This window comes from Bombina bombina, chromosome 6, assembly GCF_027579735.1.
Source record: "Bombina bombina isolate aBomBom1 chromosome 6, aBomBom1.pri, whole genome shotgun sequence".
Classification (NCBI taxonomy): Eukaryota; Metazoa; Chordata; class Amphibia; order Anura; family Bombinatoridae; genus Bombina; species Bombina bombina.
The window spans coordinates 1,077,870,597-1,077,890,829 of record NC_069504.1 but is presented as its reverse complement, the minus strand read 5'-3'; the positions used below and the strand labels follow the sequence as shown (position 1 = coordinate 1,077,890,829).

At 40.2% G+C, this 20,233-nt stretch overlaps 1 protein-coding gene across 3 annotated transcripts in view; it reads left to right on the top strand.

Annotated features, from left to right (window-relative positions):
• WDR91 (WD repeat domain 91) overlaps positions 1-20,233 on the top strand; it is a 109,476-nt gene that overhangs the window by 74,416 nt on the left and 14,827 nt on the right. For all 3 annotated transcript variants that reach the window (XM_053718978.1, XM_053718976.1, XM_053718977.1), the window contains 3 exons: positions 294-444; positions 5,632-5,726; positions 17,884-18,049. In XM_053718978.1, coding sequence (XP_053574953.1) covers positions 294-444; positions 5,632-5,726; positions 17,884-18,049 — 412 coding nt within the window. The remainder of the gene's footprint in view (positions 1-293; positions 445-5,631; positions 5,727-17,883; positions 18,050-20,233) is intronic.

Below are 20,233 nucleotides of genomic sequence, written 5' to 3'. Positions count from 1 at the left end.
TTTGTCGCCTCCTGCTGGGCAGGAGTGATATTCCCAATAGTAATTAATGATGATCCGTGGACTCGTCGTGTCAAGAAATAAATAAATTTACTATCACTAGCTGTTTCTTACTAAGGAGTGGCACCTGATGTGACTTTATCTACGAGTTTGGTCACTTAGTGAAGTACTAATTCTTTTTTTTATTTTTTTTTAATTTTTACATTAGGATGTCTATTTTTAAGTCAACTCCTTTCTTGTTATTAATGGAATTAATATGATATGTTTATGTAAAACATGTTTTTTGTCTCCATCAGGGTGGACTGCTCAGGGCGCAGGGTTGCAAGTCTGGATGTTGATGGAGTGATCAAAGTTTGGTCTATTGATGCTATCATGCAGACTAAAGCTTCAGCAATTTCAAAATCTCCTCTCCTGTCATTAGAGTGGGCAACTAAAAGAGATAGACTGGTGAGTGATGCTTGTTGTTGGTCAAACCAGCGTTGATCTTTATGGTAAGTCTTTACCTTAAATGGACACTAAAGCCAAGGTTTTTCTTTCATGATTCAGATAGAGCATGCATTTTTAAGTAGCTTTCTAATTTACTCCTATTATCAATTATTCTTCATTCTCTTGCTATCTTTATTTGAAAAAGCAGGAATCTAAGCTAAGGAGCCGGCACATTTTTGATTCAGCACCCTAGATAGCACTTGCTGATTGGTGGGTACATTTAGCCACCAATCAGCAAGTGCTACCCAGGTGCTGAGCCAAAAATGGGCTGGATCCTAAGCTTACATTCTTGCTTTTCAAATAAAGATAGCAAGAGAACAAAGAAAAATTGCTAATAGGAGTAAATTAGAAAGTTGCTTAAAATTGCATGCTCTATCTGATTCATGAAAGGAAAAATTTGGGTTTAGTGTCCCGTTAATTTTATATAGATATGCTATTCTTATTGATGCAGCACCTACAAGCACTTTTACTGCCTGGCTCTATGTACTAAGCAGCGTTAGCTGATTTGGAGCCCTTACAGGTCAGGCTCTCGCACGTGCAGCCTGCTTTCCGCAATGTAAGAAGCAGCAGTCAATAGACCACTGGCGCTTACAATTTCCGCCACCTCTGAGTTTGATATCACGCCGAACATGCAATATATATATATATATATATATATATATATATATATATATATATATATATATATATATATATATATACACACATATACATACACTTGGCTCATCCCTTTTACCAAACACTCCAACATTCTATCAAATTTTAAATGAAATCCTTAGTGAAATGTTTACCAAAAGGGAGATGAAATTCAAAATTAAGTTTCTTTATTAGATAGGGAGTACAACTTTTATTTTTTTGTTTAAATAGTTTTTATTGAAGATTTTTACAAAGGCACAATATGTTCATTTCAACAGTACAAATAAAAATGTTCCTGTGGGGTACAACTTGACTGCTCAAGTGGAAAGATAAAGAGAGAAAAAAAACAACCAAACATATTACAGAGATACCTTGTTCTTCATAACAGAGTGCTCCAAAGGAGCAGTGAGTTGGACTATCTAAATATTGTGCAAGATGTATGGTATATGAGTATATAAAGTTAAAACTATATATAAAGTCTCTGTGACTAGTGTAATGCCTATATTTATGACAATGGGAATATATCCTCAGTAGTGTTAGTAATGATTACGTTAAAAATGAATGTGCATATAAAAGGGGGATTTTGTTCAGTACTAGAATAGTACTAATATATGTGTGTCCCAAAGAGAACAAATGTGTTAAGTGTTCCACTCCTATGTGACTTGAAGTGTATTATATAAGGGATCGTGGTGCGTCTGCAAGTGTTGAAATCAGTGCAGAGAAGTGTTCTTAATTGTGTGATCTCTTGATGGATGTGTTATGTGGTACACATGTGTAGCGTATATAGCTAATATAACTAATAAGTTGCTGCAGATAAAATGTAAACGGAGGCAATATAGTGTTAAAAGATTTTTTACTATGTAAAAATGATCAATTCAATAAAAATGGTTACAATATCTACTGTTATTATATTCGAGCTGTTACAATATTCAAGCTGTTACAATATGAGTTGTTGATACATATATGAGGAGTTGCAACAACTGGCAGCTGTATGTATTAAAATGAAGCATACAAGTGTGTCGCAAAAAGTTCCTATGCAGGATGACAAATGGTGTTTATAAAAAGATCGATTTGTGACGATCTTAAGAATGCAAAGTGGTAAGTTGTGGCCACAACTATAAAAAACTGAGTCCGCAAAGGTTTGAAGTACTGTTAAAAAGTTCTCTGTGTGTCAGAGCAGGTAAAATTCATGCGTGGAACAAAGACTGTAGCGGTGCTCCCCCTTACCGTACTACCGATATCCCTTACCTCCTCTGGCGTTATTTGGGTTATGGGAAGGTTGCCTCTGTGTTATTAGTAGTGGCGAGTTGTATACTCTATCTCCAGTCGAGGTCTTACCGTTCAAACTTCCTGGCAAACCCTTCCTACCCGGGCGTGTGTGTAGTCAGTGACGCGTGGTTCTTGGAGGTCCAATCGGATAGCCGGATCGTGGGGGGAGTGTTTCTTTCGTGGTCCTGTGATTCTTTGCTGAAGCCAATAGTATTCACACTGGAAAGTCAATATCTACGCTTTTCAGCGCTGGATGTGCGCCTTTATCAAGTCTTGATAAAGGCGCACATCCTGCGCTGAAACGCGTAGATATTGACTTTCCAGTGTGAATACTATTGGCTTCAGCAAAGAATCACAGGACCACGAAAGAAACACTCCCCCCACGATCCGGCTATCCGATTGGACCTCCAAGAACCACGCGTCACTGACTACACACATGCCCAGGTAGGAAGGGTTTGCCAGGAAGTTTGAACGGTAAGACGCCGACTGGCGATAGAGTATACAACTCGCCACTACTAATAACACAGAGGCAACCTTCCCATAACCCAAATAACGCCAGAGGAGGTAAGGGATATAGGTAGTACGGTAAGGGGGAGCACCGCTACAGTCTTTGTTCCACGCATTAATTTTACCTGCTCTGACACACAGAGAACTTTTTAACAGTACTTCAAACCTTTGTGGACTCAGTTTTTTATAGTTGTGGCCACAACTTACCACTTTGCATTATTAAAGTGAAGGTAAATTAAAACGTACTGTATCAAAGAAATCAATATCTCATTGCAAAATAATAGCACTTTAATTCATCATTATTTATGTACCTCAATCTAACGTTGGATATCTTTGATTATTATCCTCGATCCGGCTCCCAGTAAATCAACCCGTTATTTAATTTTTTTTTCTAGACAACGATCACATTGTTTGAATAGCCAATTGTTTCTCTGGCCGTTAGGCGGCCGTCAATTGACGTCAGCAATGTTTTTAGTTAAGTATGCGCATGCGTAGCCTTTTGTAGTTCTTTGCGGCCAAGCTAGCGCGTCCTCGTTTCGCGCATGCGCACAAAGTAATTTCTTTTGGCAAGAACACAGAGCGCATCTCAACACGAAAGGCAACGAGCAACCGCGATTAACGCATGCACAAAGATCCTTTTCAAAAGAGTATGCGCATGCGCAGTTACTCCATGCTCGATCAGCACGAGCTTACTAGACACGTATAGAGTGGGTGGGACCGCTCTATACGTCGGTGTCAGAAAACAGGAAATGGAGGATGGGCGGAGATTCTGCAGGTAACGGCATGAAAAATAAAGATAAAAATATACCGAAATAATTATATATTTTTTTTTAAAAAAACCTAGCGACTGGATTTCACTGAGTATAAGGTACATAAAAACAATTGCTACTTAACACAACTTTACCTTCACTTTAAGATTGTCACAAATCAATCTTTTTATAAACACCATTTGTCATCCTGCATAGGAACTTTTTGTGATACACTTGTATGCTTCATTTTAATACATACAGCTGCCACGTGTTGCAACTCCTCCTATATGTATCAACAACTCATATTGTAACAGCTTGAATATTGTAACAGCTTGAATATTGTAACAGCTCGAATATAATAACAGTAGATATTGTAACCATTTTTATTGAATTGATCATTTTTACATAGTAAGAAATCTTTTAACACTATATTGCCTCCGTTTACATTTTATCTGCAGCAACTTATTAGTTATATTAGCTTTATACGCTACACATGTGTACCACATAACACATCCATCAAGAGCTCACACAATTAAGAACACTTCTCTGCACTGATTTCAACACTTGCAGACGCACCACGATCCCTTATATAATACACTTCAAGTCACATAGGAGTGGAACACTTAACACATTTGTTCTCTTTGGGACACACATATATTAGTACTATTCTAGTACTGAACAAAATCCCCCTTTTATATGCACATTCATTTTTAACGTAATCATTACTAACACTACTGAGGATATATTCCCATTGTCATAAATATAGGCATTACACTAGTCACTGAGACTTTATATATAGTTTTAACTTTATATACTCATATACCATACATCTTGCACAATATTTAGATAGTCCAACTCACTGCTCCTTTGGAGCGCTCCCCACCCACCCCTCTCTTTGACCTCTTTCATTTTCTGATTTTGGGAGCATATCAGATTTGGGGAAGCACTGTTGAGTCTGATATTGGTATCACCATACACACCCCTATCACTTCATAACAGAGTGAACAGTAAAGTCATCAATATACAATTAGCCCACACTGTAACAATCCCTGAGAATCATACGTGAAAGCAAACAAACAAATGTAATACAGAAGCGTAAGGAAACCCAGGTGGTAAGGTTTACTAACTGAGAGCCGTGGCCCCCAATGAATTCAGATACCCTATCATGAATTTTCCTGAACCTAGGAAAAAAGAGAGGAAAGAATGTTTAGGGAAAAAGGGGAAATGAGATAGGGAGGAGAGAGAGAGATGAGGCGAAAGAGAAAAAAGGGCGTACAACTTTTTTATATATATATATATATATATATATATATATATATATATATATATATATAAATATAAATAAATCAATATATCAGTAAGTCATGTACACTTTTTGCAGCATATACTTTGTAGCTCTGTATTTTTTCCCTTCCATTTTTTACTACTTTGTGATCTCTTTATGTCAATTGAGATCCAATTGAGGGACCAAAAAAATGATCACAATTTCTATATTTTGGCCCACTTTTAATTGGATCCCCATTGACCTTCCTCCCCTTTTGTAGCATTTTGGATTCATGATTTGTCCATACCATTTGACATTAAACTAGTAAGGTGTTGGGGGGTTGTTAGCCATTATCTCTTGTTTAAAGGGATATGAAACCCAATTTTACTTTTTCCTGATTCAGATAGAGCATGCACTTTTTAGCAACTTTCTAATTTACTCCTATTATCAAATTTTCTACGTTCTCTCTGTATCTTTATTTGAAAAAGCAGGAATGTAAACTTAGGAGCTGGCCCATTTTTGGTTCAGAAAAACTGGGTAGCACTTGCTGATTGGTGGCTACATTTAGAAAAAAAATGGGTTTCATATCTCTTTAAGGCTTTCTTTCTTAAAAGGTTTATTTAATATGTCCATATATTGTAGCTTCAAAAAAACAAACAAAAATCTGTTACATCCGTACATAACACTTTTTTTGTTTTTTCTTTTCTTCTTGTCCTGCTCTAGTTGTTGTTGGGGAGCGAGGCTGGAACTGTTCGCCTTTATGACACGGAAGCTAAGAAGAATCTCTGTGAGATTGGAATAGTTGAGGATATGCCAAGGTATCTTTCATTATATCCTTTTCCTGTTGTTGACTACATTACATTCTCAGCAGTGAGAAATTTGCTCCAAAAAAAAGAATAAAAAACAAACAAAAGGTGAACACTCTCGTTAATATATATATATATTTGTTGCTTTGTATTTCTTTCTTGACACGATGAGTCCACGGATCATCTTATTACTAATGGGATATATCAATCCTCCCCAGCAGGAGGCGGCAAAGAGCACCACAGCAAAGCTGTTAAATAGCTCCTCCCTTCCCTCCCACCCCAGTCATTCTCTTTGCCTACGTTAGTGATAGGAAGTGGTAAATTGAGGTGTTAGAAAAGATTCTTCAATCAAGAGTTTATTATTTTTAAAGTAGTGCAAGATTGTGCTGCTTTGTTCTAGGGTGTAGCCGTAGTCCATATTAGTTTCTTCAGTAGAGCATTGGTGGCTTTAGAGCAGTGGGAACTTGTGGGACATAATTCTCACAGCGCCTCCCATACAGTCATGCTGCCCTAATCCTGATAGCCTAAGCAAGATTACTCAGGCTATGAGAGGGAGAGGACCTCTCAAACCTGCTGAGCTGCCCTGCTGTCGGGCAGATTTTAAAGGTAAGTGCTAACTTTTTATTCTGGGTCTGGGAAGATCTCAGAAGAAGTGGAGCACTTATTGAACTGGGACTTATCTCCTATATACAAAAGGAGGGGTTTTCAGCGACTGCACGTTATAAGCAGGCACTGGGGCTGAGGAGAAATTGGTTGGTTTATATATCTGGGGGCCTTGTTTTCACTAGGGCTGAGGGAAAATAAGACTCAGTGGGAAGTGATATGTTGGTTACATTTAGAGGCTAAGCTGCTGTCCAGCAGGCGGTAGCCCAATTTGCCACCAGGCTTCACATATAGTTCAGTTTGTTCCCGGTGTCTTAGTTGTTTTAACAATCACAATGGCGACCGGGAGATTTAATGTTGTAATGCCCAAGATGGGCGGAGCTTCGTGTGGTGCCAATTTTGGCTGCACACTTCCTTTCTCCACTTCCGAGTTCGGCAACGGAAGGAGGAGTTTGTTTAACACTGTACTTTGTGTTTTCCCATATCAGTGGGGCCGGACAAAGTTACAGTTACGTTCCAGACCTTTTATGCCTAAAAATGTAGACAGTTCGTTTTCTAAAGGCTTCATTTTAAAGAATAAAGTTTTTGGGCAGATGGGTACCTCAGCCGGGTATGCTGAGGTCTTGACAGGTTGTGCAGTAACTGCGTGCTAAGTTAACTTCCTTCTGCACATAAAAATAAAAAAATATGTTTTTAAATTTAAAGAAACAGTAACGTTTTTATGTGATAATTTTGTTTCTAAAAATGTAAACTGTTAACTTGTTTAACTCATCCTGTAGACAGGATGAACCAAGAGGCTCTACTGGTGTCTCTTGTCTTAAGCTTTGATGTCTATATGGTACTGCCAATCCTTTTTCTCATCTATTGAGAGAAAATTATTTTATAAAAATAGACCTACTCCTTCTAAGGCGCATGCTGTTTAGGAGTCTATTGACAATGGTCAAGTTATGCCACAAATTTCTCCCATAGAGTACCAATTTTTTTTAGCCCACATGCAGTGCCCTGCGATTCCTCTCACACTCCACTTGGAGTTACCTTGCATTTCAAGCATTGTCTGTTTTTCCCACGCTGTAGGGAAAAGTGCAAGAGGATATATTTTCAATCAGTTGATTTAGTAGTAGCTACTACAAAGGTTTTTTCCCTGTAACCTGAAAGAGGAAGATACTTTGGTAGTTTTTGAGGGGGAATTCTTAGACTCAGATGGGGTAATTTCCTTATCTGATTCTGAGGTTGTTTCCTTTCAGTTTTAGCCTGAATACCTCCATAGGTTACTTGAAGAGGTTTTTGGCTACCCTGGGCGACTCGGACACTACTAACGTAGTCTATCCTACAGAGTCCAGTAACTTATACTAATATTGTGACGCGCCCTTCATGGTGGATGTATTTCCTGTACCAGATAGGGCTAAAAAGATATTTGCTCAGGAATCGAAGAAACTGGTTATTACCTTTTTCTCCTTTCCTATATTAAATAGGATGCTTTATATAACTGACTCTATAACGGAGTCTTTGCAGTAGGGAGATACTATTCCCATAGTGGATAGTAGTTCCTTTTAGACCTGATGCAGGAGAAGAACCCTACGGATAGAAGTTTGAGGTTTTACAGGGACAACCTGCAGTTGGTATGGCTACTGTCTCCAGTGCGGCGGCGTACTGGTTTGATGTGTTGTCTGTTTCTATTGGACAGACACCCTCCCCTTCGAAGGGATAGTATAAAGGCCTTTAAGTGAGTATAAAGGCCTTTAAGTGAGCATTATGGTTAAAATCTTGGTCTGCGGTTGTTTCATCTACAGAATAAGACAAATAAGCGGGAGGACGTCAGATCATTTCAGTTCTTCTGAGTTTTCTGGGGAAATACTTTCCCTCCTTTTCCCAAGCAGAAGCAGTCTAAGCCTTCTGGTACCCCCAGCCAGGCTTAGAATAGGGGAAAACAGTCCATGATCCCTGCTGTTGAATCAAAGACAGCATGAGGGGCGTGCGCCTCATCCATAAGGGGCAGGTTTTTCCTTCGATCAAGCTTGGGGTTTGTGATTTCATGATCACTTGGGGACTTTGTGTCCCTGGCATACAAATTAGAGTTCAAGACTTCCTCCCAGGGGCGGATTTCTGCTTTCAAGATTATCGGCAGACGAGACAAGAGGAGAGGCGTTCTTACACTATGTTGGAGACCTCTCCGACCTGGGAGTGATAATTCCTCTTCCGATTAGGAACAGGGTCTGGAATTTTATTCAAATCGGGTTCTCAAATCAAGAGGGAACCTTTCATTCTATTTTAAAGATCCCAAGAGTCTAAGACAAACTCCTCAGAATACCGTCCTTCAAGATGGAAACTGTTCATTCCATTCTCACTTTGGTCCAGGAGGGTCAATTTATTAACAACGGTGGATTTAAGGACGCGTTTTTGCATGTTCCCATTCACTGGGATCATTACAAGTTTCTAAGGTTTACCTTTCTAGAAAACACTTCCAATTCGTGGCTTGCCACAGCTTCCGAAATTTTTACAAGGGTTCTGAGATCGCTGTTGGCGATGCTTCGGTCACGGGGCATTGCAGTGGCACCTTATCTGGATGCCATCCTTGCAACAAGCAAGTTCCCACACGGACATGGTGTTATCCTTCCTGAGATCTCATGGATGGAAGGTAAATTTAGGAAAGAGTTCCTTAGGTCCAAGTACAAGGGTTCCTTTCTTGGGAACAATAATAGATCCCATCAATGAAGATTTTTCTGACAGAAGTCAGGAAATCAAAGATTTTCGATACTTGTCTAGCTCTTCAGTCCACTCCTCGGCCATAAGTGGCTCAGTGCATGGAGGTAATCGGGCTGATGGTAGCGACAATAGACATCATCCCGTTTGCTCGATTCCATCTCAGACCTCTGCAGTTAAGTATGCTCAGGCAATGGAACAGAGATTATGCGGACTTGTCTCCTCGAATGCTTCTGGAGGGGGAGCAGTCTGGGGTTCCCTAAAGGCTCAGGGAATTTGGACTCAGCCAGAGTCTGTCCTTCCTATAATCTTCCTGGAGCTGAGAGCGATCTTCAATGCTCTTCTGGCCTGGCCTCAGTTAGCCTCGGTCCAGTTTATCAGGTTCCAGTCGGACATCAGTGACTTACATCATTCATCAGGGAGGAAAAAGCAGTTTCTTAGCGATGACAGAGGTAACCAAGATAATTCAGTGGGCGGAGGCCCATTCTTGCTGCCTGTCGGCGATCCGCATCCCAGGGGTGGACAACTGGGAGGCGGATTTCCTGAGTAGACAGACTTTTCTTCTGGGGAGTGGGAACTCCATCCGGAAGTGTTCTCCAACCTGATTCTAAAGTGAGGTCAACCAGAATTAGATCTTATGGCATCTCGACAGAATGCCAAGCGCCTGAGATACGGGTCAAAGTCCAGGGACCCCTAGGCGGAACTGATAGATGCCCTGGCGGTTCCTTGGACCTTCAGTCTAGCATACCTATTTCCTTTGTTTGCTTTTCTTCCTCGAGTCATTGCTCGAATCAAGCAGGAGAGGACATCGGTGATCCTCATTGCTCCTGCTTGGCCTCGCAGGATTTGGTTTGCTGATATGGTGGACATGTCATCTCTGCCACCTTGGAGACTTCCGTTGAGGAAGGACCTTCTAATTAAAGGGCATTTCCTTCTCCCAAATCTAGTTTCTCTGAAGCTGACTGCTTGGAGATTGAATGCTTAGTTTTATCTAAGCAGGGTTTTTCTGACTTGGTCATAGAGACCATGTTTCAGGCTCATAAGCCTGTAACTAGAAGGATTTACCACAAGATTTGGCATAGATATCTCTATTGGTGTGAATCCAAGGACTACTCATGGAGTAGAATTATGTCTTTTCTCCAAGAGGGTTTGAAGAAAGGATTATCGACAAGTCCTAAAGGGTCAAATCTCGGCCTTATCTATTTTGTTACACAAACGTCTGGCGGATGTCCCAGATGTACAATCATTTTGTCAGGCCTTGGTCAGGATCAGGCCTGTGTTCAAACCAGTTACTCCTCCATGGAGTCTTAATTTAGTTCTCAAAGTTCTTCAAGGGGCTTCATTTGAGCCTATGCATTCCTTAGGTAGTAAGTTGTTATCTTGGAAAGTTTTATTTCTTGTTGTTCTCCTGCTCGTAGAGTGTCGAGAGCTCTCAGGCATTGCAGTATGAGTCTCCTTACTTTCCATTCAGATAAGGTAGTTGTACGTACTAAATTAGAATTTCTTCCTAAGGTTGTTTCTGATCGAAACATTAATCAGGAGATTGTTGTTCCTTCTTTGTGTCCTAATCCTTCTTCTCAGGAAGAACGTCTTCTGCACAATTTGGACGTGGTCCGTGCTTTAAAATTTTACCTGCAGGCGACTAAGGACTTTCCTCAGTCTTCTTCTCTGTTTGTGATTTTCTCAGTAAACGTAAGGGACAGAAAGCTATGGCTACTTCTTTCTATTTGGCTGAAGAGTATCATACGTTTTGCATATGAGGCTGCTGGACAGCAGCCTCCTGATCGAGTTATGGCTCATTCTACGAGGGCCGTTGCTTCCTCATGGGCATTCAAAAATGAAGCTTCTGTGTATCAGATTTGCAAGGCTGCAACTTGGCCCTCTCCTCACTTTTTCAAAGATCTATAAATTTGAATTTTTGCCTCGGCTGAGGCCGCTTTCTTCAAGCAGTGGTGCCTTCCGTTTAGGTTCCATGTCTTGTCCCTCCCGTATCATCTGTGTACTCTAGCTTGGGTATTGAATCCCATTAGTAATTAAGATGATCCGTGGACTCATCGTGTTATAAAAAAGAAAAGAAAATTTATGCTTACCTGATAAATTTATTTCTTTTTTGACACGATGAGTTTACGTCCTGCCCTGTTCTTGTAAGACAGGTTGTTGAGTATTATAAACTTCAGACACCTCTGCACCTTGGTTTTTCCTTTCTTTCCTTAACTTAGGTCGAATGACTGGAGTGGGAGGGAAGGGAGGAGCTATTTAACAGCTTTGCTGTGGTGCTCTTTTCCGCCTCCTGCTGACCAGGAGGTGAATATCCCATTAGTAATTTAACCCCTTAACGACACGAGTCGTACAGGATACGTCGCACACAACCTGGTCTTTAAAGACCAGCGACGTACCCTGTACGACTTTGGGGATTAAAGCGGCTGGAAGCGATCCTGATCGCTTCCAGCCGCTTTACCGTTATTTACCTCGAGGCATCCTGCAATAACATTTTTCCCCCATCCGATGCAGAGAGAGCCACTCTGTGGCCCTCTCTGCACCGGCATTGATGGCCGCAATCGTTGGTGGTGGGTGGGAGCTGACGTGGGAGGCGGGTGGGCGGCCATCGATGGAGTATTGAAGAGAGAGGGGGCGGGGATGTCGGGGGCGCGCACGGGGAGCGGCGGGCGGGCGTGTGCACGGGGAGGGAGCGGGTGGGAACCGCTATACTACAGAAAAAAAAAGTGGGAGACAGGGGGGATCAGCAGAAAAAAATTATTGTAAGGGATCTGGGAGGGGGTGGTGGTTTGTCTATGGGGGGTCAAGCTACACTACAGAAAAAAAAAATATATTAAAAAAAAAAAAGGCATTTTTTTCTAAACTGGGTACTGGCAGACAGCTGCCAGTACCCAAGATGGCTCCCAGTAAGGTAGAGGGGGAGGGTTAGAGAGCTGTTTGGGGGAGATCAGGGAGGTTGGGGGCTAAGGGGGGATCTTACACAGCAGCATATGTAAATATGCTATACAATTTTATTTTTTTTCTTTAAATATACCTTTTATTTTAGTACTGGCAGACTTTCTGCCAGTACTTAAGATGGCGGGGACAATTGTGGGATGGGGGAGGGAAGAGAGCTGTTTGGGAGGGATCCTGGGGTGTGATGTGTCAGGTGGGAGGCTGATCTCTATGCTAAAGCTAAAATTAACCTTGCAAGCTCCCTATAAGCTACCTAATTAACCCCTGCACTGCTGGGCATAATAGATGTGTGGTGCGCAGCAGCATTTAGCGGCCTTATAATTACCAAAAAGCAACGCCAAAGCCATATATGTCTGTTATTTCTAAACAAAGGGGATCCCAGAGAAGCATTTACAACCATTTATGCCATAATTGCACAAGTTATTTGTAAATAATTTCAGTGAGAAACCTAAAATTGTGAAATATTTTACGTTTTTTTTTTATTTGATCGCATTTAGCGGTGAAATGGTAGCATGAAATATACCAAGATGGGCCTAGATCAATACTTGGGGTTGTCTACTACACTACACTAAAGCTAAAATGAACCCTAGACGCTCCCTACATCTTCCCTAATTAACCCCTTCACTGCTGGGCATAATACACGTGTGATGCGCAGTGGCATTTAGCAGTCTACTAATTATCAAAAAGCAACGCCAAAGCCATATAAGTCTGCTATTTCTGAACAAAGGGGATCCCAGAGAAGCATTTACAACCATTTATGCAATAATTGCACAAGTTGTTTGTAAATAATTTCTGTGAAAAACCTAAAGTTTGTGAAAAAATTTGTGAAAAAGTGAACATTTTTTTTTATTTGATCGCATTTGGCGGTGAAATGGTGGCATGAAATATACCAAAATGGGCCTAGATCAATACTTTGTGATGTCTTCTAAAAAAAAATATATACATGTCAAGGGATATTCAGGTATTCCTGACAGATATCAGGGTTCCAATGTAACTAGCGCTCATTTTGAAAAAAAGTGGTTTTGAAATAGCAAAGTGCTACCTGTATTTATTGCCCTATAACTTGCAAAAAAAGCAAAGAAGATGTAAACATTGGGTATTTCTAAAATCAGGACAAAATTTAGAAACTATTTAGCATGGTTGTTTTTTGGTGGTTGTAGATGTGTAACAGATTTTAGGGGTCAAAGTTAGAAAAAGTGTGTTTTTTTCCATTTTTTCCTCATATTTTATAATATTTTTAATAGTAAATTATAAGATATGATGAAAATAATGGTATCTTTAGAAAGTCCATTTAGTGGCGAGAAAAACGGTATATAATATGTGGGGGTACAGTAAATGAGTAAGAGGAAAATGACAGCTAAACACAAACACCGCAGAAATGTAAAAATAGCCCTGGTCCTTAAGGGAAAGAAATTGAAAAATGGCCTTGGTCCTTAAGGGGTTAAGATGATCCGTGGACTCATCGTTTCAAAAAAGAAATAAATTGATCAGGTAAACATAAATTTTCTTTTTTCAAAAAGCCTTTATAACAAAGGAACCACTTGGTGCCCATTGACTATAAGGTAACAACTTGAGTCTAGATTACAAGTGGACAAGGGCGGTATATTATGTTGTACACATCAATAACAATCCCCTTGGTATTGTTAGTTAAATTATTTAACCAATGCATTTTAACATGCCAGGTACATATGTAGACCCTATACTTTCAGGGGATAATGCAAGTGGTAGTAGTGTGCTCATTATGCACATTGGGATAGGTTTTGTGCTCATGCACATTCGTATTTAACCCTTAGCTGAGCAAATCTAATGAGCCAATGAAAAGAGACAAATGTGTTTAGCCATCGTTAACCAGCTAGCTCTCTGTAGTGTAGAATCTGTATACGTATTATTATAGAAGTGGATCTAAAAGTGTCTTAAAATGACATGATCTATCTGAATTGTGCAAGTTTAATTTTGACTTTTCTATCTCTTTAAAGCTCCATATTTCTTGCATTTGTGTGTTCCACTTATAATCAAAGCCTTAGTGTTTTCCTCTTAGGAAAAATACTTGGTGGTCGATTTGGTATTTTCTTCTATCAAATTAGTCTAGATACACAAACACGCTTGTTCTGTTCCCCATGGTTATAGGTGCAGTGAGCAAAGTGGACATCAGCAAACAGTGTTATGTAGGAAATACACAGGTTAAGCAGAATTAAAGTGCTCATAATGTCTGAAAATAGAATTCTTTAATTGATTTTACTATTTAAGGATATCAGAAGTTTAATATAGAATTGAATTAATAAATGAACCAATGAAAAGTATGAAGTTATTAAACAAGAGGGCCTAGTATGTACCAATTTCTAAACTAAGAACATAGTCTGGTATATGCAAACACTCAATTAAAATCCCTATGATTTTTTACTCTATTTGAAAGCAATGGAACAAGGTGAAAAATAATAAATGTTGGCCACATTTACATGTTGCCTAACATTTAGCCTTCATTTTTTGAAAAGAAAATGTAACTTCCTCTATACCGATTTTAGAATTCAAATATTTATTATCATACTTTTACATTACTTTTTTTGTGCAGAACAACTTTCATTCTCTTATTTGAATATTGAAAGACCGAAAACTGTCTGCCTCTACTCGTGTGTAAGTTCGTGAACCTTACTCAACTTTGTACAATGTATGCTTAGAAAAAAAATGAAGGAAAAAAAAAGAAATGGTATAGGACTGAAACATAAGATAGAACAGTGCTTCAAATGGCACAAGATTCTAATTTTAGAATTAAGCAGAATCATCATTTAGTGACAGATATGATGAACAGGACAAACACATTGGTCCATTTATATGGAACGGTTGACAAAAAATAGCAATTACAAAGATTGTTTATGAAAATTCTACATATTATTTATAACTGTTTTGAACCAAGGTATTGTGACTAATTGGAGTGCCACTGCCCTTAGCAGGAGATGCTTGCCTTAAAGGGTTGGGCATAAAATCATTAAGTAATAGACGGTTTGGGTTGTCCCCATATAAGACATTGCACGTTACAGACCTATTTATTTGAATACAGGTACAAAACCCTTTATCCAAACTGCTTGGGACTCGAAAAGTTTTGGATTTCGACTAGTTTGTTTATTGGAATAGAGAGGAAATGGCACCAAGTATAAAGAACAATATATTATGGCATATAAGTAATATTTACATGTCCTAATGCAGCCCATAGGTAATTGTATTTCATTTGTAAAACTTTTGTATCCATAGTACCAACAGACAGTACAGTACTGTAACCAATAAGTTGTTGTTTTAACGACAAAGGACTTAACAGGTACGTCCTGCAAAAACTGTCAGTGACAATGGACGTACCTGGTAAGTCCTTGGTCTAATTGAGTGCTGGAAGCAATTGCAATCGCTTCCAGCAGCTCTCAGGGTATTGCAGTGATGCCTCGATATTAAGGCATCCTGCAATACCCTTTTACAAGCATCCGATGCAGAGAGAGCCACTCTGTGGCCCTTTCTGCACCGGTAGCGATGGTGCCATTTGTTGGTGGGTGGAAGCTTAGCGGGTGGGCGGCCCATCGCTACCCGGCATCCGGTTCCTGTAAGTGCAATGTGCACGCCAGGTGCTGGGATCAGGCGGAGGGGGGGGGCTGCGGGGGCCCGCTTAGCAACCACTGCCACAAATGATCCCTGAATTGAGAGGGAGGGGGAAAAAAAACCTACAAAATAATTAAATATAAAAGGATCGGGGAGGGGGAGGAGGATGGGGGTATTGAGGGGGGCAGCTACACTACAGAAAAAGCTAAGGATCGGTGAGGGGGAGAAGGATGGGGGTATTGAGGGGGGCAGCTACACTACAGAAAAAGCTATCATTATAAAGAAACTTAAAAAAAAATTGTTTTTGAGGGCAAACTGGGTACTGGCAGACAGCTGCCAGTACCCAAGATGGTGGCAAATAGGTAGCGGGGGGATCGGGGAGGTTGGGGGCTAAGGAGGGGTCCATCACAGCTAAATAAATTTTTTTTAAAAATTAAAATAAAAAAACTTATTTTAGTACTGGCAGACTTTCTGCCAGTACTTGAGATGGCGGGGACAATTGTGGAGTGAGGGAGGCAAGAGAGCTGTTTGGGAGGGATCAAGGGGCGGGATGTGTCAGGTGGGAGGCTGATCTCTACACTAAAGCTAAAATGCTCCCTGCAAGCTATCTAATTAACCCCTTCACTGCTGGGCATAATACAAGTGTGGTGGGCAGCGGCATTTAGCGGCCTTCTAATTGCCAAAAAGCAACGCCAACGCCATATGTCTGCTATTTCTGAACAAAAGGGATCCCTGTTTGTAAATAATTTCAGTGAGAAACCTAAAGTTTGTGAAAAAATTAGTAAAAAAGTAAAAAAAAATTTTTTTATTTGATCGCTTTTGGTGGTGAAATGGTGGCATGAAATATACCAAAATGGGCCTAGATCAATACTTTGGGTTGTCTACTACACTACAGCTAAAATTAACCCTACAAGCTCCCTAATTAACCCCTTCACTGCATAATACACGTGTGGTGCTTAGCGGTATTTAGCAGCCTTCTAATTACCAAAAAGCAACCCCAAAGCCATATAAGTCTGCTATTTCTGAACAAAGGGGATCCCACAGAGGCATTTACAACCATTTATGCCATAATTGCACAAGTTGTTTGTAAATAATTTCAGTGAGACACCTAAAGTTTGTGACAAAATTTGTGAAAAAGTGAACGTTTTTTTTTATTTGATTGCATTTGGCGGTGAAATGGTGGCATGAAATATACCAAAATGGGCTTAGATCAATACTTTGGGTTGTCTTCTAAAAAAAAATATATATACATGTCTAGGGATATTCAGGTATTCCTGACAGATATCACTGTTCCAATGTAACTAGCGCTAATTTTGAAAAAAAGTGGTTTGGAAATAGCAAAGTGCTACTTGTATTTATTGCCCTATAACTTGCAAAAAAAGCAAAGAACATGTAACCATTGGGTATTTCTAAACTCAGGACAAAATTTAGAAACTATTTAGCATGGGTGTTTTTTAGTGGTTTTAGATATGTAACAGATTTTGGGGGTCAAAGTTGGAAAAAGTGTGTTTTTTTTTTTTCTTTTTTCCTCATATTTTATATTTTTTTATAGTAAGTTATAAGATATGATGACAATAATGGTATCTTTAGAAAGTCCATTTAATGGCGAGAAAAACGGTATATAATATGTGTGGGTACAGTAAATGAGTAAGAGGAAAATTACAGCTAAACACAAACACCACAGAAATGTAAAAATAGCCATTGTCATTAAGGGTAAGAAAATTGAAAAATGGTCCGGTCATTACATTTTATTTTGTGATTCAGACCGAGCTTACCATTTAAAAAAAAATCAAATTTACTTCTAATATCAAATTTGCTTTGTTTCCATGATATTCTGTGTTTAGGAGATACCTAGGTAGGCATCTGGAGCACTACATAGCAGGAAATAGTGCTGGCATCTAGTGCTTCTGCAAATGGATAACATTCTGGTAAAACTGCTGCCATATAGTGATCCAGAAATAGGCCAGCTCCTAAGCACCTGTCCCTGCTTTTCAACAAAAGATACATAGATATAAGAAAAAATAGATAATAAAAGTAAATGAAGAAAGTTGTTTAAAATTGCATTCTCTGAGTCATGAAAGAAACATTGTGGGTTTTATATCTCTTTAAATAAATATAGGCTATAACTTTTAGAACTAACCCCCCCCCAAAAAAAAAAAAAAAAGACGCAGGCAGAGAAAATTGTACTTACCGGTGGGGAAAATTATAATTTTGAATAATTTTATTTTTAAAAAGTATTGATGAAAAAGGTCTGAATTTCAGAATTCCAGATCTGGGAATTTGCTCCTGCAATGGGTACGATGTCACTAAATGGGATAATTACTTTCATCTTTAGGATCCTCTCACTGGCGTGCAGTCCGAGCGGGGCCTCTTTTGTGTGCTCGGCAGCTGCTCAAAGCTTTCCTTACCAAAACCCAGCAGCAACGGACTTGGGAGAAAATGGCAGCAACCAGGTACCGGGGAAACTTCTGCTGTGGGACACAAAAACAATGAAGCAACAGGTAAGTTCAAAGGTGGCAAAAATATGGAAAGACGTCTTCCAGAAATTTAGGAAAACCGCCGTCTCAGATCACACATACAGTATATTGCTAAGAAAATCTACCTCTGTTCATAATGAGGAGATTTCACTGTAGACAAATCTATTGGTTCATCTTCTGAAAATCTGTATTAAAAAAGTCTTTCTGGAGAATCTTTTGGCTTTTTCTGGTATATAAATCTAGAGAAACAGGGATGGACACATAAGGGATGAGCAACGAAAACAAAAAAGTGTTAGCCTTTGCTAGGAACAGTTTTACTACTATTATTACAAAAATGCTTCTATTTGTGAAATACATTTTAAATTTGGTCTATTATGTTCCTTAAAGAACCATTAGATACAGTAGAATTAGATGATTAACAAGTGCATAATAAAAATACAATAACACTCTGAATTTTAAATAAGCAGTAGATTTTGTTCTGACAAATGTATTTCCCCCCCCCCATTTGCTGTCCCCTGTATCATGTGACATCCATCAGACAATCACAAAATAGTATACATATACACTGAACTTGCTCTTTAGAAGCTGGTGCCTCAAAGTGTGGAAATAAAATTAAATAAAAATCTTTTAAAACTGCATGCTCTATATGAATCATGAAAGTTCAATTTTGACTTTTGTCCTTTAAAAAAAAAAAAAGTAACCATTACCTTGGGTAAAGCAATTTGAGATGCTGATCTCCTTTACTTGTTTAGGATTGCTGCCCAGTCTATTACCTTCCAGTAATGCATTTCTATTTATCTGCATTAAATATTGATGCTGGGTACATATTGTACTAATATTTGTATATACCGCTAAATTCCCCAAATGCTTGTAGATGTGTTTAAATGTTCACATGCTATGTCTTTTATATTAAAAAGGCAAGAGAAAAAGCACAAATCCTATAATATAAAAGGCTAAGTGTGTTTGTCCAAAGCTGTCATGCGCAGTAGAGACAGTGCGAGAACAAACGCACCTGGCCTTAGAGAAACACACCTGATCTGCTGTCCGCCGCAAGAACGGATGGTGGGAGCGGGCGTGGTGAGGGTGTGGTCAGTCTGGAGTGAGCGTGGGTGTGAGACAGAGCTCAAAAGATGTGGGAGAGAGGGCAAAAAAGGGGGGAGAGAGGGCAAAAAAGGGGGGAGAGAGAGAGCCAAAGAGAGGGGAGAGAGAGAGCAAAAGAGAGAGGAGAGAGAGAGAGCAAAAGAGAGGGAAGAGAGAGAGCAAAAGAGGGGAGAGGGGAGAGAGCAAAATAGAGGGGGGGGAGAGAGAGCAAAAGAGAGGGGGGGGGAGAGAGAGCAAAAGAGAGGGGGGAGAGAGAGAGCAAAAGAGAGGGGGAAGAGAGAGAGAGAGCAAAAGAGAGGGGGGGGAGAGAGAGCAAAAGAGAGGGGGGGGAGAGAGAGAGCAAAAGAGAGGGGGGGAGAGAGAGAGCAAAAGAGAGGGGGGGAGAGCAAAAGAGGGGTGGAGAGCAAAAGAGGGGTGGAGAGAGGGGGAGAGAGAGCAAGCATAAGAGAGGGGGTGAGAGCAAAAGAGAGGGGGGGGAGAGAGAGAGCAAAAGAGAGGGGGGGAGAGCAAAAGAGGGGTGGAGAGCAAAAGAGGGGTGGAGAGAGGGGGAGAGAGAGCAAGCATAAGAGAGGGGGTGAGAGCAAAAGAGAAGGAGGGAGAGCAAAATAGAGGGGGGAGCGAGCAAAAGAGAGGGGCAGAGAGCAAAAGAGAGGGGCAGAGAGCAAAAGAGAGGGGCAGAGAGCAAAAGAGAGGGGGGAGAGCAAGAGAGGGGGGAGGAAATAGAGAGAGCAAAAGAGGGGGGAATAGAGAGAGCAAACGAGAGGGGGAGAGAGCAAAAGAGAAAGGGGGAGAGAGCAAAAGAGAAGTGGAGGAAAAAAAGACCGAGAGGGGGGAGTGCAAGAGAGAGGGGGAGAGAGAGCAAGCATAAGAGAGGAGGTGAGAGCAAAAGAGAAGGAGGGAGAGCAAAATAGAGGGGGGAGCGAGCAAAAGAGAGGGAGAGAGCGAGCAAAAGAGAGGGGCAGAGAGCAAAAGAGAGGGGCAGAGAGCAAAAGAGAGGGGCAGAGAGCAAAAGAGAGGGGGGAGGAAATAGAGAGAGCAAAAGAGGGGGGAATAGAGAGAGCAAAAGAGAAAGGGGGAGAGAGCAAAAGAGAAAGGGGGAGAGAGCAA